This window comes from Cibotium barometz, chromosome 58 (genome assembly GCF_041138505.1).
Source record: "Cibotium barometz isolate CiBa-2024 chromosome 58, ASM4113850v1, whole genome shotgun sequence".
Taxonomy (NCBI): domain Eukaryota; kingdom Viridiplantae; phylum Streptophyta; class Polypodiopsida; order Cyatheales; family Cibotiaceae; genus Cibotium; species Cibotium barometz.
Window position 1 is genome coordinate 32,628,628 of NC_141103.1, and position 24,564 is coordinate 32,653,191.

General features: G+C 45.1%; 2 protein-coding genes and 1 pseudogene across 2 annotated transcripts; 2 read left to right on the forward strand and 1 right to left on the reverse strand.

Annotated features, from left to right (window-relative positions):
- Positions 1-24,564, reverse strand: part of LOC147606172 (uncharacterized) — a 300,738-nt pseudogene that overhangs the window by 63,268 nt on the left and 212,906 nt on the right.
- LOC147606173 (uncharacterized) lies at positions 16,776-17,638 on the forward strand. Its single transcript, XM_086792583.1, has one exon. The coding sequence runs from the start codon at positions 16,776-16,778 to the stop codon at positions 17,628-17,630; it is 855 nt and encodes a 284-aa protein (XP_086648709.1). The 3' UTR covers positions 17,631-17,638.
- On the forward strand, positions 17,638-19,918 carry LOC147606174 (uncharacterized). The gene has a single exon (XM_086792582.1). The coding sequence runs from the start codon at positions 17,691-17,693 to the stop codon at positions 19,545-19,547; it is 1,857 nt and encodes a 618-aa protein (XP_086648708.1). The 5' UTR covers positions 17,638-17,690; the 3' UTR covers positions 19,548-19,918.

Here is a 24,564-nt window from a genome sequence, read left to right on the forward strand (position 1 = left end):
AAAATGTGGATTCATATACCCTATTGAGCACTCAGAATGGGTTTCTCCAATAGTCATCGTACCAAAGAAGAATGGGAAACTCAGAGTGTGCGTTGATCTCAAAAAGGTTAATGCAGCCACCAGAAGGGATCATTACCCCTTGCCATATTCTGAACATGTGCTTGAAAGAGTGGCAGGCAAGGAGGCATATAGCTTTTTAGATGGGTACTCAGGTTACAATCAGATCACAATTGCAGTCGAGGACCAAGCTAAAACAGCATTTATCACGGAATTTGGAGTGTTTGCCTTTCGCGTCATGGCTTTTGGCTTGACCAATGCACCTGCAACATTCCAACGATTGATAAACACGGCCTTTAAGGAATATCTAAGGGACTTCTGTGAAGCTTTCTTAGATGATCTTTGTGTTCATTCCTCTTGGGACGAGCACTTGATGTGTTTACGAAAAATATTTGAAAGGTGTAGATTATATCGCATCTCCTTGAATCCTTTCAAATGCCAATTCTGGGTTAAACACGGAGTTATCTTAGGGCATATAGTGTCCAAAAATGGGATTTTCACTAACGAGAGTAAAATCAAGGTCATTCTGGAATTACCCCCACCCACCAACTACAAGGGAGTCCAACGGTTTATGGGCCATGTTGGTTATTATCGAAGGTTTATTCTATTCTTCGTCGAGATAGCTCGACCATTGTATAAGCTTCTCATCGAGTTTATTTGGACCGAAGAATGTGACCGTGCCTATGAGCTATTAAAGAAGGCCTTGGCGAGTGCTCCAATCTTGAGAATGCCTAACTGGGATTTACTCTTCCATGTGCATATTGATGCATCAAACTTTGCTATTGGGTGTGTGTTAACTCAACCTGGAGAACACAAGCTAGACTACCCCATTAGCTTTGCCAGTCGCGAGTTGAACGATGTTGAGATGAACTACACCACTACGGAGCGAGAAGGGTTGGCAATGATATATGTAGTAAGGAAATTTCGTTATTACCTCCTTGCCACCAAGTTTGTTTTCTATGTAGATCATCAAGCATTGTTGTATCTGGTAAACAAACCATGCTCCACAGGAAGAATCACACGATGGCTATTGATTCTTCTTGAGTTTGATTTCACTGTTGTTGTGAGACCTGGCAAAAAACATGTTATGGCTGATCATTTGTCTCGCATACCTAATGGTGAGGCTCCTACGGGGGTTGATGATGACTTACCGGACACTTCCCTATTCATGGTGGAGACAATGCCTGAATGGAGTGAGAAGATTGTTAACTTTTTGGTTAATGGCTTTCCACCCAAGGAGCTTCGTAAAGATCTAGCTCAAAAGCTAATCAAAGAATGCGAACCCTATTGCCTGATAGCCGGGACTCTTTATAAAAGAGGAAAGGATGATGTTCTTAGGCGTTGTGCCCGAGAGGATGAGTATCTATACATTTTGCAAGAGGCACATATGGGCGTAGCCGGTGGTCACTTCTTAGGAGACTTAACTGCGCGAAAGATCTTACAATCAGGGTATTGGTGGCCCACTATGTTCCAAGATGCATCACTCTTTGTGAAGGGTTGCGATGAATGCCAACGATACAAGAAACCCCAATGGAAAGATCAGATGCCCCTACATCCAATCAAAGTAAACCAACCATTTGAAAAGTGGGGTTTAGACTTTGAAGGTCCGATTAGCCCAGCGGCCCGAAACACACAATCTCGCTATATTATTGTGGCCACTGACTATATGACCAAATGGGCTGAAGCGAAAGCGACACGTAAGGCAGATGCGAGGACAACAGCCAAGTTCCTCTTTGAAAATATAATCACACGCTTCGGTTGTCCTTTTGAACTTGTGAGCGACAATGGTACGCATTTTATAAATGAAGTGATTAAGGAGCTCACAACAAATTTCATGATATCCCATCATAAATCTACTCCTTACTATTCGCAAGCGAATGGCCAAGCTGAGAGTACCAACAAGACTTTAATCTCTGTTTTGACAAAGACAGTTGAAGCTCATCGCACGGATTGGGATCTAAAGCTTACGACAGCTTTATGGGCCTATCGTACTGCGTACAAAGTGGCTATTAATTGCACACCATTCAAAATGGTATATGGCCAAGAAGCAGTCATGCCGTGGGAATTTGTCATTCCTAGTCTTCGTGTTGCTACTCAAGAGGGTTGGGATGGTAATCCCTTAGTAGAGCGTCTATATATCCTTGAGCGGCTAAACGAAGAAAGACAATTGGCTGTATACAATGCCCTTGTGGAGAAGGATAGAAGGAAAAAATGGTTTGATCCCCATCTAAAGGACAAGGACATCAAGGTTGGGGATAAAGTCCTGATGTATGGAGTGCGAAACGAAAAGAAGAAGCTCAAATATGCTGGTAAGGGACCATATAGAGTATGTGAAATTACCCCGCAAGGTACCATCAGAGTGGAGACTCTCGACGGAGTTGAAACCATTGGATTCCTTAATGGGAGTAAATTCAAAAGATACTATGACCCCCTGAGCCAGGAGGAGTTACATGCAATCCATCAAAAGAAGGCAGCTAAAGAACAAGCTGAGCTTAAAAAAGATACAAGCGAGAGTCGAAGCCAAAGAACATCAACAGCGTGCTAGGAGACAACGAGAAGCCAACTTGGGAATTACGCAAGTATTTTTCGAGGAAGCAGAGGAGGATGCACTGGAATCTGAACCACCTCTAAGATACCCAATTGAGTTACAGAGTCCTTACGGGGAGGTGCTGTATAATGCATTATTGGATATAGGAGCTCAACACAATTTGCTATCATATGGCGTGTGGTGTCAACTGGGAAAACCACCTTTATCCAAGAGTTCTATCCAAGTTCAAGGAATCAACAAGAAGAAAACCCCTGTCTCAGGAATTCTGCACACTCCGGTTGCTTATGACAAGGGAACCATAATTCAAAGCTTTTTGGTTATGCTTGCTGGTACCATGGAAGGGACTATAATCTTAGGGCGCAAATGGATGATGGCCACCAAGTGCAATATCGATTGGGCAACCAGACAAGTCACAACGCAAGAACCAACACTAGGTCTAACCGCTCAAAATCCCGCACCTAAGTCATCCACTCAAATATTAGATAACGAAAAATCACAAAGTCCAGTGGCAAAACCATCTTCGATTGTTGGCCACCCCTCTAACGCTTCAACGCCAAGAGTGGAAACAGGCAAGGTGGTCCCTAAAGCTTCGCTTACTATGCCAAAGAGTATATACAAATGGGTCCCAAAAGCTTCGTTAACAGCTACTTTCCCTGCTCAATCTCGTTCAGCCACCAAGAAGCCTCGTAAAAGGAAAGCAGCTACCCACCCGAGAAAGGGCAATGTAACATCGCGATGGATCCCTAAAAAATTGTTAGTAGCCCAAGGGTACTATGAGGGGAATGACCAGATTTGGGTCCCTAAACATAAGTTGAATCCCTCTACATCACCTGTAAAACCTTGCAAACCAATTGTTGCCACCCCAATGACAATTTAAGACCGTGGTAAGGGAAAGGTAATAGAGTGCTCTGCACCACTTCTTCCAGAGTTAGTTTGGATTCCCAAACGATATCGATCATTACCACCCTGCTCAGGAAGGGGGGAGCCACATGAAGCTTCTAGCTCCTCATGCCAGGCACACACTCATATAGAAGTTTCTACATGCTCTACACCTACTCTTGTCAACACCCAACAAAAAACCGATGAGTCTACGTCTCCCCTTGTAATAGTATCGTCGGAAACCATTTCCTCCATTCGTTAATGGGAGCGTACACTACCATCTCTGCAATTGGATGTGGCCACAAGGGTCATAAAAAGCTATCTGCCCACATCACAACCTATGACCCGCTGGACAAAAAGGTTCCAAGAGGCTGCAACATCATTGCAAATAATATGATCTACCCAAGGAAAGGGGGAGCATGTACTCACGCTCGACATTCTAATGCTTCCTCCTTAACCTTCTCCCCTGACCATGTAATTGCCAAATTCAAGGAGATGTATATATATAGCTTCATACATTTAAAAAAAAACAAAGAAAAGAAAAACAAAAAATAGTAAAAAGAGCAAGAGCACAAAAACAAGAGAAATATCCGTATACAATCAAGAACTAGATTGACCTGTCATAAACCTACTGATGCTATATCTGTGTTTGCAGATATGGCAGATGCCCGATCATCATACACTTCATCCACTCCTACCTTTGGTGAGAGGTATCATCTGTACCTTTCTCAAATATTCCACATGTGCTATCCTGTAATTGAAACTGAATGGGATCATATAGATGTACTAGCCAGAGAAGAAAATGTTGAGGAATTAGAATGGCTAATTTGCCTATTGACCATGACTGATCCCTACTCCGTAGAGGACATATCCCCGATAGCCCAATGCTTTCCTTTTCCACAAGATGACTATCCTCGCATGGTTACATTTTTGATGAGTTTATGTGAATGGGAAAATGAAAAGGAAATATCTGACAATGATGAATGGACGGATGAAACTCATGGCACTACTGAGGTTGACTTTATTTGTTTGGATGATGCGGATAGAGGGTTAGCCTTAGGGCTAGAGCCAAGACTCTACAACATCCTCTTACCGTATCCTCAGTAGTAGTGTGGTGACTGGTAGGTAGGTTAGTGTTTTCAAGTTTTTTCTAGTTTAGATTCCTTAAACAAGTCTTGAAATTTTTACACTGATGTGCCTCTCGAGGTATAGTGCTTGTTAGTTGATTGTACAGGTTGAAAAGTTTGAGGTGGGTTTGCTTTCAAGTCCTGAGACTGCCGCAACGTTCATCAAAATATATCTACATCAAATTGCAAGCTGTCTCGTCAAATCAAGGAGATCTCCAATTACAGGTGTAATTCTTCCATACCCACTCTCTTTCGTTTTTTCTGTTCAATTAATTGCATGAACTATAATGTATGACCACATGGAAATTGTCAATGTACTACTTAGTTTTTGAAGTTGCTTGCATGCTAGTGTAAATCATTAATGAGCTTAACTTTATTGGATATATTCCTAGAAATGCATGACGTCTTTAGTTAACCTTGGAATACGATTGTCTTAGGTCTAGGGTCAAACCATCTTAATGTTTGACAACTGGCCATGTGTGTGTTGACCTCTAGGATATAGCTATTACCCCTTTGTCGAAAGGATGCAAGACAAATTATAGTTCAGGAGCAAAGATCAAAAGAAATAGATTTAAAAAAAAAGCCTACAATAAATGGCAATACAAGTCTATGATGTGCTTTAATGTTGGCCTATCGCCTTATTGATCCTTGGTAGGCGAGGAGTATTCTACTCCAGACCGATGCCTTGGTTGGTAGGGGGTAGCCTTGCCTAAAGTGAGCTAATAGATTCTTGGATAATGCCTTGTGTTAAACATGGTACCAAGATCGATGTTAGTTTGCTTTAGGAAGGTCGCCATTGTGTGTAAAAATTGTCACGTGCAAAAAAAAAAAAAGGCGAAAGGCTCCTGTAACTCTGATGTTTCTTGTGTCCCTAGGCTCGTGGTATTAACTTGTTCTTAGAGTAGACACAGTGTGGTCATCTGTTTATTTATTAAGCTTGGTTATTTTCCTTGACTTAGGCCAGTTATAAACCTTGATTAACCTTTGACACCTTGCCAACTGTTGATTTACTTTCCATAATTTTAAACTCCTGTTAATTTGCTACACTAGCTCATTCATGTGACCATTAAACTAAGTTCTCATAGCAACATCCATTGTGGTCTAACATGCTTGAATTTATACACTTTATATCTTTTGAATTCCAGCATACCTTCACTCTACTTCCCTGTTTTACAGATGGTCTACCACAACAACCCTCTTGAGCTTACCATACCATAGCTTCCGAGGACGGAATCTACATCAGGAAGGGGGGCATGTTAACCTATGATGGACATTGAGACGTACTATGTTTTACGTCATTAATTTAAATATTCTAAGTCATGGGCCGGGCTTGTCGGCACCATATGTTAAGGATGAAGGGATTGGGTGATCGCCGATGAGAGGCACACCTTGAATATCAGTAGGATAAGGGTTAGGATCGGCCGGCCATGTATGGGCGCCCAAGTGTGAATGGCCAAGTCACCTATAAGAGTCAAATGTAACCCTAAAATCCTCATTCTCATGTGTTGTGAATACAAGAGTGCTCTTGCCTTATCTCCTTGGTTTCCTTCTCCTGCGTGTGAGAGAGAGAGAGAGAGAGAGTGTGAGAGAGCGATCGAGCACTGTGTAGCGGCACGGCGGCGGAGAGGCAGTAGAGCGGCGACGGCGGCTCCTTCTTCACTGCTGCGATGCGGGAATCCTTCAAGGCGGCAGTTGAGCGATGAGTGACACACCCTTTGCATTCTGTTTGAGCTTCCTTCCCTGGTTGTATGCTTGCAGCCATTCGTGGCTCGCATAAGGTGTCCGGCAAGTCCCCAGCTACGACCTGTGCGGCAAAAGCGCACATGCAGGAAGATATATTAAGAGAGTAATACACCTTCACAAGGGCATAACATAAGTTAGTAGCTTTAAAAGTGATATTATCTCACTAAAAATAGGATATTTCTAGAGAGAGCATATCAAATAAAGCTAAGGCTATGCAGGAAGGTATATTAGGGCATTAGCAAAAATGTCGGTAAGTGTAATATAATGTGTGTGCGGAAGAGAAATACGTGCATGCAGTGCAAGCATGCGTGCTGTGCTAGACGGAGAAGAACACCATAGACACACGACTGGTGAGGGTGAGCCCTGCCCTCCTGTATGCTCCACTAATTTAGCACATGGATAGAATGAGAGATAGTCCTCTCCACATACAATATGATAGTTAGTGTGTGGCTCACAAGTGTTATCTATACACTTGGATCAGTGAGTTAGTCTCGGGCGCCAGACACGTAGTCCATTAACCTAACATTTCTCCCACTTAATGGCTAACGTGGAGAAAAAGGTAAAAAACTGTACAATATGTACTAGAATGAAGGATGCCATCAACTTCATTCTACGCTCATCAACTCACAACATTGTGCAAACTTGTCGGAGGAGAGACTCTTTGTAAGAGCATCAGCTGCGTTCTCTGTAATGTGAACCTTCACTAGTTCCAGCTTCTTGCTTGCAACACAATCCCTTGCAAAATGATATTTCACCTCAATGTGTTTCGTCTTTGCATGAAACACCGGATTCTTTGCCAAAGCAATAGCACTAGCACTGTCACAATATATCTCTGGCAAACTTCGTATCTGACACATATCTCCCACTAGACGAGCAAGCCATATAGCTTCTTTGCACGCCTCACTAGCTACAACATACTCCGCCTCAGCAGTAGATATAGATGTACAATTTTGAAGTACTGATCAACATTGGGGGGTCGGCCTCATGAAATCCGGCCCTCAATACGTGTCACTTTGTTGATTTCTTGTTTATGTGATTGCTTTCAAGAGTTGTTTTGCTATTGTTAAGAACACTGCAACCGTCAAGGAATTAACTATTTGCTGCTAAACTCTACATTAAGTTTACATTGGTATCAGATCCGTAGCTTTTTCCTTCTTTTTGAAGAGGGAAACTCTCAAAAGAACCTAGCTTTTCTTGATTTGGAATTATGGCTTTTTATAATCAAGAAAACAATGCTATGGATTGGCAAAGAATTAATTTTCTTGATGATGATGCATCTACTGACGGCATAAGAGCTATTAGATATTTTGCTTGCAGGTTGCAAGAAGCGCAGAATAATCCAAATCTATGATCAGCCATGTAAGCATAGTTGTAGGCTAATGCTTTAATTCCTCTTGTTCAAGAAGAGAGAGCTCGCTCTCTAGAAAGGTAGGAATCGCCACCAAGGAGGGAAAGAAATGTTTAAGCTCAAGAAATACTTAATTTGTAGAAGCTCACTTTCAGATCAGACACTATGCTAAAAGGAAGTAGTGGTGGTGTGAGAGTGAAGGAAATTAGGTCACACTCACCCATACCATTAGTGGTTGGATATGTGAGTGATCAAGCTTAAAGGTGAAGAAGTGTGGGCATTTTCAAACAAGGGTATATTGTCTTATTAAGAATTGAAAAGAGAAGACTAAAAAGTGTGGAATCTTGTCTTGCTATAAAGCTAGAACTAAGGTTTTATGGTCCTTTAAGACCAAATGTCCTCCACTCTGCCTGCCATATCCTCATCCAGCATCACCCTCTCAAGGATACGAAGAGACTGAGAAGTGGTGCGCACCGCATCTGCAACCACCAAAGTAACGAGCGCATGATTAGACATCGACGTGCTGCAAGAATCCCGGTGAAGCCTCCTCGGACCCCAAACCAATTACTGACGTAGAATCTATCAATCCGGGAGAGGTTGGCACCCCCAATGCGCTAAGCAAATCTGGAAAACAAGAGACTGTCCCACTCTCGACCAAAACCATCATGATGCCATACATCGTCAATCCGCAGAGTCATACATAACCTCTCCCAGGCTGCCAGCTCAGCCCCCTGCACTGTGGCCTCCCATACGATCGGGGGTGACTTCAATCATGTTGAAGTCACCCCCTACGCACCAATGCCCAACAATCGGCAATGCATCCACAATCTGATCCCGAAAAGCGGCTCGCATACTAGCCAGGTTTGGAGCATAAAGGTTCAGGACTCCCATCCTGATCTCCCCCCAACACAATACAATCCACTGTGCACGTCCCAGAATTGCAATGCCCCTGTCAACCACGGCATCCCGCCATGTCTCCATAATAGACATACATACGCCTCCCTGGGCACCAGCTGTACCAAACACTGTTGACCAAAAAGCCTTACTCTGTCTATGCATCAACTGTCCACACCACCGAATACGGCTCTCACAAAGATGGTGCTCCTGAAGCATCAAAATGTCAATAGGCCCACCCACTAAGCATCTCTAGAGCTCCTGTCTCAAAATGCTATGGCAGCGCATAAATTGGGTGCCACCAAGTCCCCGAATGTTCCATGAGACGATCCTCATGGGCTAATGGGAAAACAAAGAGGTTGATGCAGCAGTGACCCTTGCTAGCTTGGCGTTCTCTCTCTCTCTCTCTCTCGGTGCAACCAAGGCCATAGCATGGAGGTCTCTCTCTCTCTCTCTCTCTCTCTCTCTCTCTCTCTCTCTCTCTCTCGTTGGTGCAACCAAGGCCATAGCATGGAGGTCTCTCTCTCTCTCTCGTTGGCACAAGCAAGAGGCCATAGCCATGGTGATTTTCTTTCTTCTCTCTCTCCCTCTCCCTCCCTCTCTCTCTCTCTCTCTCTCTCTCTCTCTCTCTCTCGTACATGGTAGGGCCGCAACAACGGGCTGCAAGGGCGCAAGGCAAGGGCCACAAGGGCGGTCAAGACCATGGGCCTATGAGGGGCAGCCACCACAAGGAACCACCAAGGGGCAACGCCAAGGGCCGCATTATAAAACATGGCGCCAAGGCCAAGAAAGGCCCGGTGCAAGTCGTGGTTCCAAGGGGGGTAGAGCCTAGCACAAGGCGTGGTTCCAAGGGGGAACAGAGCTCAGCATGGCAGCGTGAGGGCAACAGTGGGGCCAAGGCTGCTCCCAAGGGGTAGCCAAGGGCCACCCGCCGAGGCGCCAAGGGGGCCAAGGCCACTCCCAAGGGGCGCCAAGGGCCACCCTCAAGGGGTAGCCCAAGCCAGCCGCACATGCTCTGCCACCCATGATCTGCCAACCGACGCCGTCATCCGCCACCGCCACCTTCGTCTCACTAGGAAAAAAGCGCCGCTGCTAGGGAAAAAGCGTGCTCGTGGGGTAGTGTGAGAGGAGAAAAAGCACACCCATGGGGTCACAGGAGAAGAAAAAAGCGCCCATGGGACAGCTTTTAGAAAAAAAATCGCCAAGGGCCAAGAGGCAAAAAGCGCGCGCACACACACATACACACACACACACACATCTCTATGTGTGTAGAGATGCTTTTTCCAGGTTAGTTTTTTTTGTTTTTGCTTTTACTAATTCTTTGTCTATCCAAAAAAGCACTTCAAAGCTAAAAAGCTAGGTAGCTTTTTAGGAGCCCTATAAAAGGGAGGCCAAGGGCCAAGGTTTAGCACATCAAGCAAGCAAAGCTTCTCAACCTAGCAATGGCTAAGCAAGATATTCCTGCTATGCAAACCTCTGAGCAAGATGACACGGCAGCAGTCGAGAAACCTACCGACATTCCTATGCACGAAGAGGAAGATTACGATCTAGGAGATCATGACCTCGTTGATATGGGGGTTTTTAAGGCTTTACTTGCACGCACACGTGCATTGGAGAAAAATTATCAAATACTCAATAAGAACATGACTACGTTCTCTGAGCTTCTCAAAAATTTTATAGCATCTCAGACTCCGGGAGTTCGACCTGCTGTATCGAGCACTGAACCCTCTTGTGCGGTTTCACCCTCGCCAGATTCAACGACTGCTGCACCAACTCAAGGAGTCCGGGCGGCAGCATCCATCATTGTATCTCCTCGTGGGGATACGCCCGCGCAAGATCCAGCAAAACTGTAGCTACATTACTGAAGAATGTTACAATTCTAGTGTTCAAAGGGGAGGAGCATGAATGCAACAAGGATGTGGTTCATACTTTCCTGCATAAATGGGGTGATATTCACAGGCTGAGACACACGCCTGACATTCACACCACTATGGAAACCAGTATTTCACTTAAGGACAAGGCCTACAAGTGGTGGATGACTTTTTCGATACCTGCGCATCCGCGATCCTTGCACCAGTTTCAAGAATTATTTTCCAAAGAGTTTTTGCCGGGCAACGAGCAGACCAAGAATTGGGACGCTTGGGATATATGCCATATGACTGGCCTATCTCTCACTCAGTACATTTCCTTGTATCGGGAGCTTACTCTTAAGCTTGAAGGTATGGATGATTTCCAGAGGATGCGTGATTTTATATGAGGTCTAGACAACGAATATCGATGTAAAAACTCAATATCCATCGACTTTGGTTGGAAGAAGCCATCAAGCATGCTCATACATACGATGATGATTTGGAGAATAAGGGCACCAACAAGGGAAATGTTTCCTCTGCTAGGAGCAATTGGCACAACGTTCACCCTCTCATTTCAAGGGAAACAAGCAACGACATACTTCTCCACATTCGCAAGAGGATAGGAAGCCTAAACAGGCATGCGAAGCTCCACGTGGATCTCTTTCTTCTAAAGATTTCAAACAAGCAAAGAAACAAAACTTATGTTTTAAGTGTCTCTCTGATCAGCACACAAAGAAGGAATGTTCTCTTTTGCATGACAATGCTGCTGAGTCTTCCAAGGGAAAAGAAAAGGCCATGCACATGGTGCAACGCCTCACATTGAATTTGATTTTGCTCACTTGACTCCCAACAATGAGAGTCCTTCCAACATTGGGAGTCGCTCCAACTTAGCTTTTGTCACGACCCTGTGTTTTTCTCTGGACAAGATGCAAGTGTGCACGGGGACATGGTGGACAATGTGAATGGCACCAGGTTGGAGTGAAAGAGGAAGCCCATGTGTGGACAACCCCAAAAGTGTGAAGGGAGCCAAGTGATTAAAGTCCTCTCTCATAACTCATGGGGACAAAGGATTTTGGAGGGGACAAAGGTTTAAAAACCTTTAAAATTATAAAAGAACCCCTTTTTGGGGATAATCGTGGCCCTTAGGCTATTTTTGGGGCCACGTGTGCTTTTTGGGAGAAAGAGGGGCTGGCAGGCAAAAAGAGGCGCCTAACTCTTGTTCAATGCTGTGCTTTTTCGCTGAGGAGGGCTAGTCACCTGAAGATACATGGCTGGCTGGTTCTCTTCTTGGATACACAGCTTGGCTACAACATCTGTGAGCAGGTACAGCTGCAGGAGAAGGAGGCGGACTGGTCAGCAGGGATTTTCCCTTGTTGCAGGCGGCTGCAGGACAGTAGGCGCAAAGAGCTGGGTGCTCTCTCTCTCTCTTTCCCATGCCAACAGGTGGGCTGGACTGCAGATTGGCTGGCGCGGCTGGTAGTACAGGTGGTAGCTGCAAGCCTGTACGGACAGCAGGAAGGAACTGCTGGCGGGCTACGCTACAGGGACTATAGGCGCAGCTGAGTGTCTTTTGGTGCTTGCTTTTTGGGTGAAAGCAGTGGGACTGCACATGCGCCTTGACTCTCTTTTTCCCTCCCTTGCTTGCTATGAAACGCCCAATAGCACTGGTGCTTTTTGAAGGGGGCGTGTTTTTGCAGAAGACAAGGGCTGGTTTTTCTTGACATAAAGGTGAACAAGGGCTGGATATTCATGAACATAGACATCACGTCGATGGCGTTCAACTGATGGAACTTTCAGCTTCTTTTTGCTTTGGTTCGGGACTGTTTGAGATCAGTTTGAGGACTGTTTATGGGCTGTTTTTGTTTGGTTGCAAATTCAGCTGTGTGCTTGGGTTTTTGGCTGCAAGTACAAGGTCATTTGGTTGTGTTTCTTGGCATGGGAGTGAAGCTTGAAGGCTATGGCTTTCGACAGTTTGTCACCGGTGGTATCTTCATAGAGGCTTCATGGGTTTGGAAGACAGTTTCTTTCTATGTTTAGCAGTGGTGATCTACTATGCTTCATCGAGGACTTGTGCTTATCACTTGGGTGGAGTGCAAGCAGGTTTTGGGTGCCTGAGGATGTATCAGATGAGGCTCAGATGGAAGTGGAGGAACTTGACGAGGTTCTTATTCCTGAGCATATACTGGCACATAAGGAAAGAAAGGTACAGGGTAAGGTTTCCCGTCGCTATCCTATGAAGTTCAAGAGCTATTCACTGATGGATACGAAGTGGATGGAGGAGGTTCACTGATGGATGCAAAGTGGATGGAGGAGGGTGACTTAGTAGATTCACCTCAGGAGTTGCAGCTTTATCTTGATGCTTATGAGTTGGAGTCGACTCTTGTTATTACGGCTCATTCAGGTTCAGCAGAGCATAGGTCTGGAGCATTGCCTGATGCTCAAGAGGGGGGTAGCACCTCCGCTCCCTTGTTGTTCCAGACAGGCTCATTTGTTATCTAGGAGTCGCTTGGTGACATCTTTGTATTCACCCGAAGGTACTGAGGCTGACAGTACATCTGCTTATGGGACTTCTATGATATTGTGTACTAGTCACATGAGATGGTAAAGTTGGTAGTCGCGCGCACCTGGAACTCAAACTGCAACTATGGATAACTCTATGGAGGGCATAAGTCTTGCGAGCAGTCCTAGAGTTGGTTTGGTTCATGGAAATATGGATCGAACTTTATTTGTGCATGTATGCATACACTTTTTGAGGTAGAGGTATTTTTGTATTCTGGTGCCATTGGATCCTGGTACCATTGAGAATACATTGGGAAATACTCTGCATTGTGTTGAGTGCTGCATGTATGTTGGTATGATACATCAAGTGCTTTATTATGTTCATGGGTGTGTGACTCCTGCGGGATGACCATGAAACATATGTGGGAAAGTACTTACTGGATGTAGTGTTTGGGTGCATTGAGTGCTTGCATATGCTCATGTTGTACCATCAGTCGTGGGTCTTGCGGGATGCCCATGGGCGTAAGGCTTGCGAGCAGCCCTTAGACTGTTACTTTGGAATAGGTAGAGCATCTTGAGGAGCATATTGTTTGCGAATGCATATGTGTGTCATGCATATGTGTGCCATATGTAGAATGACGCATGGTTTTGTTTTTGGCTAACACAGTTAACGTGTTTCCATTTGGTTTTAGACTTTTGCTATAGGTTCTGAAGGAACAAGCAAGAGGTGTTTGTCACTTTGGTGTGACAGTATGGCCTATTGTGCAAGATGATTATTTTATCACCCAGATGCATTGGAAGGCCATTGTATTTGCCATATGGGGTGTCTTTGCTCATGAGATGCTTTACTGTGCCATTGAGTGCAATCGAGGACGCTTGCCATTTTTCAAGAGGGGGATATGTCACGACCCTGTGTTTTTCTCTGGACAAGATGCGGGTGTGCACGGGGACATGGTGGACAGTGTGAATGGCACTAGGTTGGAGTGAAAGAGGAAGCCCATGTGTGGACAACCCCAAAAGTGTGAAGGGAGCCAAGTGATTAAAGTTCTCTCTCATAACTCATGGGGACAAAGGATTTTGGAGGGGACAAAGGTTTAAAAACCTTTAAAATTATAAAAGAACCCCTTTTTGGGGATAATCGTGGCCCTTAGGCTATTTTTGGGGCCACGTGTGCTTTTTGGGAGAAAGAGGGGCTGGCAGGCAAAAAGAGGCGCCTAACTCTTGTTCTAACTCTTGTTGAATGCTGTGCTTTTTCGCTGAGGAGGGCTAGTCGCCTGAAGATACATGGCTGGCTGGTTCTCTTCTTGGATACACAGCTTGGCTACAGCATCTGTGAGCAGGTACAGCTACAGGAGAAGGAGGTGGACTGGTCAGCAGGGATTTTCCCTTGCAGGCGGCTGCAAGACAGTAGGCACACAGAGCTGGGTGCTCTCTCTCTCTCTTTCCCATGCCAACAGGTGGGCTGGACTGCAGATTGGCTGGCGGCTGGTACAGGTGGTAGATGCAGGCCTGTACGTGGACAGCAGGAAGGAATTGCTGACGGGCTGCGCTACAGGGACTATAGGCGCAGCTGAGTGTCTTCTGGTGCTTGCTTTTTGGGTGAAAGCAGTGGGACTGCACATGCGCCTTGACTCTCTTTTTCCCTCCCTTGCTTGCTATGAAACGCCCAATAGCACTGGTGCTTTTTGAAGGGGGCGTGTTTTTGCAGAAGACAAGGGCTGATTTTTCTTGACATAAAAGTGAACAAGGGCTGGATATTCATGAACATAGACATCACGTCGATGGCATTCAACTGATGGAACTTTCAGCTTCTTTTTGCTTTGGTTCGGGGCTGTTTGAGATCAGTTTGAGGACTGTTTATGGGCTGTTTTTGTTTGGTTGCAAATTCAGCTGTGTGCTTGGGTTTTTGGCTGCAAGTACAAGGTCATTTGGTTGTGTTTCTTGGCATGGGAGTGAAGCAAGCTCGCATGGCTGCGTGCTCATGGAGCAGATTGTTTTCTTCCTGCTAGAGAGGAACAGTGGGACCTACAGCTATGGGCATCTCTATGTTGCCAGATGTTTCATGAGGGAACAGGTAACTTGATGTATGCTGTTGTTGGCATTGTTGTTGAATGGTGCCATGAATGGTTCTGTATGGAAATAGGACAGAAGTTTCAAAGGGAAACAGGCCTAAGGGTTTCATGTGGAAACAGGTCGTAGGTTTTCTCGAAGAAACATGTTTTTGGGTTTCTCCAGGAGATAGGTCACATGCAGGCAGAGGGTACAGGAATGGACACATGTTTGGTACAACCTTGCTACTGATTGGGCAGAGGACAGGGAATCCATGACAGAGATGGATAGTACCCTTGGAAGGTAGAGAGGGTTGGTACGGGTGTGTCGACTATATAGTATGTTGTGCTATGATACGAGTTCTCTTTTGAGAGACAGTTTGGGAGTTTGTGTTGTGATGCAGAAGCACTGGATGTGTCAGGGTGTGATGCTGTTCATAGTGTGAGAGGCTATGGATGGTTGTGGCAGCCTTGATCATGGGAGAAAGCTTCTGTATACAGACTCAATGTGAGAAGAGTCTTTCGATGCGAACAATGGCTGGACTTGTTTGTGGATGCCGAGTGGACAAGAAGCCAGATGCAGGTTCTTTGCAGGCTTCAGGAGTTCTACTGTGACGGCTGAGTTCTCAGCCTTATATTGTAATCAAAGCTCTTTTAATCAATTAAAGAAATACCGCAAGGGACGCCACTGCGATTTGGGGCCAATCGGTGTCCGTGTACTATTTGCAGGAGCACTCTAGCTCCCCTTGTTTGTTTTCCTTTTCCAGGTCCTCAATGGTGTTGAAGTGTTTTATGTGCGAGTGTTTTGTTTCACTGCCCGTCAAGGCCGATTTCAGCTTTAAACTCTAGAAGTCCCTCACATTAACGAAAAGGGGGATCCACCTTTTTATGATTATTAATAATTGGGGAGAATAGTACGATTAGTACCACCTCCCTCCACACACTCATTGTATCCTTGTGTGTGTGATATTTTCACTTTTATACTCACATTAGATTTAAATTGTGCACTTTGGCTCATATTTTTTTGCATGAATATGTGGTGGTGTATACTAATAGCTTTAATTCTTTTCATGTTGAATGGGTACCACTCCTTTGAAACCTTATCTTATAGAAATAACGTTGTTTCAAGCTACTTATCTTTGAACGATCCCTTCTTATTGAAATAGTTGCAACTTGCAAGCTTTTGCTAACAAGCTACCCGTGCACGTCTAGTTTACCATTGGTCTTGACTCTTGACTCTTGACTTGAAGTTGACTCTTTTACTCTCGCTTTACTTTCTCAGGATGCTATGGCGATGCATACATACACACACGTTCATGCCTTCTTCTTCACAGTTTCTGTCTCCTCTCCATTCTTTTTTTTTTTCTCTTGATCGCTCTGTACTTAATCATCTGCTAGAATCCATAGCTAGCTTCTGCGTTTGGAGGAGTAACCTGTAAGACAAATTGAAGAATAAGCATCTATAAACCCTAATTGAACAAGCATGTATAAACCCTAATGGGGCTCTGTATGAAGCTTTAATGGTGTGCTAAAACCCAAGATTGTAAAAATGCTGTCCTCCTCTTTAATGGTAAACATTGGCAGGTGCTTTTATGACATACAAGTGTATGCAGTAAATTTGAAGCTTCTTAGTTCTGTTGAAAGCTTGATGTAAGAAATCTTTAGAAGAGAAATCTAAAGAGGGTAAGGGCTAATGAAGGCTTAATTCAGGGCAAGCTTGTTCAAGGGCAAGCTCTCGATCATCAAGTTTTTTGCCAAGCAGGGTACCCTTGTGTTTGAAAGATGGCAAGCTGCGCTTGTTCGATGTTTGCTGCAAGCGTCATATTGTTGATGTGGGTATTCTCCTGCACTTTGTGTTCAAGCTTGGACAATTACATCCCCTATGAGGACTATTGTCACGACACCCTCACCGATGCTGAAGAAGAACGACATCAACATGACCTCCCCCCCACATCGACATTGTCTGATTTCCCCTTGAGCTTCCAAACAGCTTTCTTTTCTGGTGGCTTCCCATTATTCGACACAAACTTCACAACTGTCTCTCTTCAGGGTCTGGAAAGCTCAGCATCTTTCTTGGCTTCAAGTGTGAAGTTAGCAGGTGATGAGCAAGAAGCACAAAAGCATGTCATAGAAGGGTCTCTCCTGTTGCGGAGCCGACAACGCCTTTGGTCATCAACCAGAGTCGCTCCACAATCAGGAGCAAGGTGGCATCAGCCAGAGGGGATTAGGCTTACACTGAAGGGGTTGTGGGTTGCACGCTCGGAGACCCTCTGTATGGCAGGCTGCTTCATGAAAAATGTGTTGGGGCAGTCCAAAAACAGAGATAACTGCCAAGTGAAGGCAGTCTTTCACTACCCATTGAAGAATTCAATAAGCCAGCCGCTTGTGAAAGGTGTAATAGAGAGCAAGAGAGAGCAGCATGACCCCTTCTTTTTTGAGCCAGTAGCCATCACAGCAGTCTCCGCCGATGCACCATATGTATTCAGAAAGGATGATGAGAATGCTGAAGATTGGCCTTTGCAGCATGCTAATGTCCCCAAGAATATCAAAATTTGGAATGATGAGACCGCCGTTTGTCAGTTCCCTTGGCACAAGCAACGATTGACTGTCAGCTGGGATAAACAATGCACTGTGTAGGATTGCAGCCCCTTTGAAGGTGTGATACCTGGATCTCCAACAACCCTTTCAGTTGAGAACATGGTTTGCGCAGCGGGAAAAATCCATGGCTTCTTCATTTTTTATCACCAACAAGCAAACGCGTCTCAAACAGCTTATGATGTTTTTGCTGTTGAGGGTGCTTGGAGTACATCTACAGGCCAGCTTTGGGCATCTGCATGTTATCTGAAGGGAGCTGCAAATGGATCTTTGGCATTCAACTCTCAAGATTGTGATATCCGAATAACACTTCAGTTTCCAACCACCCTCAGCCTTGTCTTTAGATACAGTGTCGCAGGACAAGTGGAGAGGAAGAAAGATTCAAAGTTTCCATCCTTCAAGCCATTCTCCTTTGCTGGAGATAAAGATATCACTTTGAATGCGTTTTTTGTACGGCAAAGGTCACCACCTCAAATGGAGTATGCATACACAGAAGAGAGAATCAAGCAAGCACGCAGTCAATGCGAAGCAAGTAGTCCAAAGCATTCCCCGAAAGGTTGGATGGGTAAAGAAAAGCCAAGATACCCAGATGGGCAGAGTTTTTCAGATCTCCAATTTTTAGCCACTGTGAAAGATTCTTCTGGTTCAAGTGCGGAAGCGCAATTCTCCCCTGTAGCAATCAATGAGAGGACCGACATGTTCTTCAACCCAAGCATGGCTACTTCAGAACAAAAGTCGAAAAGGATGAATATTAGCTTGGATTTATCTTTTTGGAATGAGAAGGGTATCATCAAGCTGCTTGAAAATACAAGCTTGCGCCAACAGTTCCCTGCAGAGGGTGTTTATAATTCAAAGACTGGAATGCTTTGCTTGATTGCTTGCCGCCCTCTTACAGTCTCAAAAGCGCAGACTGGGTCAAAGCTACAAGATGGCAACAAGGATTGTGAGATGCTTGTCACAATCCAGTATCCTCCAATAAACTCTGGTGGATCCAAGTTTGAGAAGCATAAGATTAGTGGAGAAGTAAGCAGTCTAAGGGAGAAGAAGGATGATCTGTTCTTCTTCCCGGCTTCTGTATCTTCCAGTTCAGTTTTCTATCAAGAGCAAGCTAAACACTTCCTTGTACTGATAGACTTTGAGGTCATCATGGAAATCATTTCGCTGACAATGGCTGTTCTATTCATTGGCCTTCAGCTGCGTCATGTGAAGAAGAATCCCAAAGTACTTTCTCACATGTCTTTGCTCATGCTTACAGTGCTTACTTTGGGTCATCTGATTCCTTTGGTTTTGAATGTGGAGGAGATCTTCTCAAGCAGATCCAGGCAGGATGTTCTCCTATGGAGTGGTGGATGGCTGGAAATCAATGAGGTGATAGTAGGGCTGATGACAATGCTGGTGTTTTTAATGCTCATTCGCCTTCTTTATCTGTCATGGGTCAGCAAGAGTGAAGTGTCTGCTACTAGTGAAGGGCCATGCCATATGGAACGAGGGGCTGTATGCGTCTGCCTCACATTGTATGCCCTTCTTGGAGGGCTTATTGCCCTCATTGTTTATGGAGTCAAAGGTAGCAACTTTTTGGATGTGACGAAGGCGTTCACAGGTCTTACCATAGATTTCTTTCTATTCCCACAGGTGGTTGCAAATTACTTCTGGGAAATACAGGGCACGGTACTCTCTTCTCCTTTTTATGTTGGAATGACTCTGGTAAGGTCCTTGCCTCACCTATATGACATACTGAGGAAATTTGAGTTCTTCTCAAATTTCCTCTCAAGGAGATATTTTTATGCAAATCCGAGTTGGGATTTCTATGCCGATGCCTGGGATGCAATTGTACCCATTGGGAACCTGCTTCTTGCTGTTTTGGTCTTTTTTCAGCAGAGATATGGAGGGGCATGCTTCTCAATAGGCTCTTGGAGGAAGGCAAGGTCATATATGAAGGTGTCCATGAATCCAGTATAGAAAGCCTGGCAGGGGTCAAAGGTGATTGTGAAGCAAAGATTATGTTTAGTACAAATAGTTTCTAAGGGGATCACTCTGGGGCACTTATAAAGCAAAGATTATGTTTAGTACAAGTAGTTTCTAAGGGGATCACTCTGGGGCACTTGTAAAGCAAATAGTTCATGGAAGGCTCCTATGGATCAGAATCACTCTCCTGTGATAAAGCTGGATGGATCCTGCCGGCTCTACTTTTACCTACTTTCTTTTCTTTATCTTACAGAGGTTCTTATCTTTCTAGTCGCTCTCTCTTGGGGTTCAGGTACATTTCTGTGAGGCAGAATGCCAAAATACTACTAGGGTCTTTGCTTAAATTATGAGGTAACTTTATCAAATGTTCTGTAGCTCTGCCTGCTCGTACATCCATTGGTTTCCAAGCTGGCAAATGATGACAACTCTACCCAAACCCCTAGTGACCCCATGTGGAAGTGTATGTACAAGGTCCCCCTGTCCTTGTGTCGGGGGTGTTTGAAGGTGAAAATGAGCTCCCCTAGTGTCTAGCTGTGTGAAAAAGTCGGTTACAAATTACCTTGCCTCATACTTGGCTCTTCCCCTAGCTTTGGAGGCATTCATGCTTCCAAAGTAGAGAGAGTACATAAAAGATTAGAGAGAGGAAGCGTAAACTCCCCTAAGTCTGGTGGCTCCTTTGGGATGATCAGGGTTCTTCCTTCTTCTCTTCCTTCTAAGAGACAGATAGAGGGCATTTCTTCCTTGCTTGTCAGATAGGGCGTCCAATCTCCATCCATTAATGTGGGTCTTGTGAAGTTTTCCGGAGAGCTCTTGCAGTTGGTAGCTCTCGTTCTTGTATTTGTGATAAATGAGAAACGGTCCCTCCCATCGGGGCAAGAACTTCGTGTCGTGTCTGTTGTCGAGCCGGCTATCATACCGTAAAACTAGCATCCCTTCCTTGAGCTTTTTCTCCTTTAGCTGCTCATTCGATTAGCTTGGTTGATGTAGTAGCCCATGGCCTCTTCCCTTGTTGCCTCCAGCTTCTGTAGCTCTACCATGTTGCCTCTAGCTTATATATATATATATCTGTATATAAATCTATATATAAAAATATATATATATATATATATGTATAAATATATATATATATATATATATATATACATACATAACATATGTATGTATGTATATATAAAATTATATATAAATACATCGAACTTCGGCCAAGCTCGCTGCTACTCTCGCCATTGCCCTCCTCCTCGCTTCCCTCTGTGAGCCCCTTCCCAAGCCTTGCCCCCCCCCGTCCCCCCCCCCTCATGTTCGCTCCCAGCCCCTGCCACCCCTCCCCCCCTTGCAATCGCGTTAGCTACACAACCCCCCTCCCCCCTTGTTCGTGCTTGCCTTCTTTCTTCTGTGTTTTGCCCGTTTTTCTTTTTCTCTTTCTTCTGAGTCTTGCACCCCTTTTTAGGGTTCTCTTTCGAGTTTTTTAGGGTTTTAGTTCTTCGTGATTGTAGGGTTTTCCTTCGGGGATTTCTTCTTTCTAGGGCTTTTGATCTTCAGCTTGTTCGGGGGGTTTGTTTTGTGTTTCTTTTAGGGTTTTTTTTTAGGGTTCTCTGTGCTTGGCTGTGTGCTTGGGTGGGAGTGTGGGTGCGTGCTTGTGTGTCTGTTCATCTGTGTTTGGTTAGGCTCTGTCGGTGTGGGTCTCTGTGGTGCTTGTGTGGATGTGTTTTTCTTGCGTCTAGTTTAGGATTGTCCTAGTGTCCGTTGTGTTTCTCTGTGTGTGTGCTTGTCTCTCCTTCCCAGGTGGGCTGCCTCCTCCTTTTCTCCCTCGCTCTGCCCCCTCCTCGCTCGTCGCCTCCGCTTCCATCTCCTTAGCGAGCAGACACGAATGGATTCGTCAGCTTCCCCACAGAGGGACTCTTCAGCAAGCCCCTCACCCGCCCCCGTTGATGATGCCATTCGACTTTCTTTGTCGGACGCAGAGAAAGCGAGCCTCGCCGTCGGCTGCTGCTGCAGGCCACTTCGGTGGTCTACAAGATTGTTGGTCTTCGTCTCATGGGGGGAGGCATTGGATTCTGTTGCTGCCTTCGCTTTTCCGCTTTGCGGGACCTCAAATGCAGACTGGACTGTAGCTTCTGCTATGCAGTTCCTGAGATCCCAGGTTATTGAGTTCTCGCACCACTTGCATGATGCATAGACCACTGACATTCTTTCCAGGCTTTGGAAGTTAGCCAAATTTTCATTCTTGGCTGCCTCCCAAGGGATGGAAGAACGTCATTTGATTGTTTATTTATTTGTGGATGCGCGGATTCGCTCGCCCCTGCTACATGTATATTCATGCGGATGAGATTTGCCAGGATGTAGTGCTTGAGATTGCGCGCAGTATTTGGACATTGCTGCGATGTATCATGATTGAGAGATTGTCTACTTGGAGAGGACGCTTGGACTCGGATTACTCCCCATCTAAGCCAGCTTCCAAGCTGGCAAGGGTCACTGCTGCAGCAACCTCTTTGTTTTCCCATTAGCCCATGAGGATCGTCTCATGGAACATTCGGGGACTTGGTGGCACCCAGTTTATGCGCTGCCGTAGCATTTTGAGACAGGAGCTCCAGAGATGCTTAGTGGGTGGGCCTATTGACATTTTGATGCTTCAGGAGCACCATCTTTGTGAGAGCCGTATTCGGTGGTGTGGACAGTTGATGCATAGACAGAGTGAGACTTTTTGGTCAACAGCGTTTGGTACAGCTGGTGCCCAGGGAGGCGTATGTATGTCTATTGCGGAGACATGGCGGGATGCCGTGGTTGACAGGGGCATTGCAATTCTGGGACGTGCACAGTGGATTGTATTGTGTTGGGGGGAGATCAGGATGGGAGTCCTGAATCTTTATGCTCCAAACCTGGCTAGTATGCGAGCCGCTTTTTGGGATCAGATTGTGGGTGCATTGCCGATTGTTGGGCATTGGTGCGTAGGGGGTGACTTCAACATGATTGAAGTCACCCCCGATCGTATGGGAGGCCACAGTGCAGGGGGCTGAGCTGGCAGCCTGGGAGAGGTTATGTATGACTCTGCGGATTGACGATGTATGGCATCATGATGGTTTTGGTCGAGAGTGGGATAGCAGTCTCTTGTTTTCCAGATTTGCTCAGCGCATCGGGGGTGCCAACCTCTCCCGGATTGATAGATTCTACGTCAGTAATTCGTTTGGGGTCCGAGGAGGCTTCACCGGGATTCTTGCAGGCACGTCGATGTCTAATCATGCGCCTGTTACTTTGGTGGTTGCAGATGCGGTGCGCACCACTTCTCAGTCTCTTCGTATCCCTGAGAGGGTGATGCTGGATGAGGATATGGCAGGCAGAGTAGAGGCCATTTGGTCTTCTGCCCAAGGGGCTGCACGGACCTGGCAGTTGATATTGCGCAGGCTGTTCCACTTTCAGAGTGGAGTCACAGGAGTGCCTTGCCCAAGCACGAGAGTCTGAGCATCGGCTGCATCGGAGCGTGGCCTCTCTGCAGCGACAAACTGGAGGCTCACCCAGACAACACTTGGGCCGGGACACAGCTTGAGCAGGTTCGACAGGAGCTCAGACAGATTGAGAAGAGGCGTCATGAGTTCTCCTTTCACCGACAGGCGGCCCACTGGACTCAAGTGGGAGACAGATTGAGGAGAGGCGTCATGAGTTCTCTTAGCTGTAACACAGTGACATTTTTTGAAGTTCCAGGATTGTAGCCCCTGATGTTATTAGCACTATGAGAATGTTGCCAATGCAAAAAATGGTTAATTTGACTATCAGATCTCACAAGATATGCCTGATTAGCAGCTAAACTGATGATAGCAAGAGATTTAAAGCTCCACTTTCAGCACCAGCATACTCATTGTGATCCTTAGACATAGGGCTTCACAGCCATGTGAAAAAACATATGCAGTATGTTGACCCGCAAGAGATCGCGATCTCTTATTTTGGCACAAATTTTCAGCATTCAACTCCAGCTCTCTAAAGCTGTTCTATGATGTCAAAATCATTCTCAACACTCAAAAACAAGTATAGAGCATAGAATGAGCGTTTTTTAGCGCTTTTGGCACTCTTTTGGTGATAACAGGAGATTTAGAGCTCACATTTATGCAATACCATACTCATTGTGATCAGCTAACATAGGCCTTCACAACCATGCAAAAATATCTATACTGTATGTTGACCAACAAGAGATCGCGATCTCTTGTCTGAAGCACAGTGGTATGTTTTGAATAGCCAGGCATGTAGAGCACATCTAGTAGATTCCAAAAAGTATGTTGCCACTCAAAAATGACTTCAGTAAGTATGATAGAACTCAAGATATATGCCGAATAATGTGCTAAACTGATGATAACATGTGATTTAGAGCTCACATTCATGTACCAACATGCTCATCATGATCCTTAGACATAGGCCTACACAGCCATGTGAAAAAATATATGCTGTATGTTGACCTGCAAGAGATCGCGATCTCTTATTCTGGGCCAAAATTTCAGCAGTGAGGTCCAGCTCTTTACCACAGCTCAATCATGCAAAAATATGTTGTTCTATCATACCAAAATCACATCCAACCTTTAAAAACACCCAAAAACAAGCAAATAACTCCAATTGAGCGCTTTTAGCATTTTGAGGTACTAAATTGATGATATCTTATGATTCTGAGGTCACATTTATGTACCAGCATGATCATTGTGATCCTTAGGCATAGACCTTCAAGTCTGGTTGCTCAGGCACTAGCAGTATGTAGAGGTGTAAGAGATCGCGATCTCTTACCTACTTCACAGAGGTATGATCTGATGTGCCAGAGTTGTTGAGTATGATGCTGTAAGCCTTGTGAGAATGTTGGGCATAAAAGTGTGTGTCAAAAATGCCCTCAAATGTGCATAACAATGCTGTTTGGAGTGTACTCAACCAGAATTTCCAACTTCAAGTGTCCATGTCATAATTTTTTTGGTTTGATAGCTGGAGATATGGTTATTGGGACTGTGTATAATGCATGCAAACAATCAAAGTTCAATGAGCT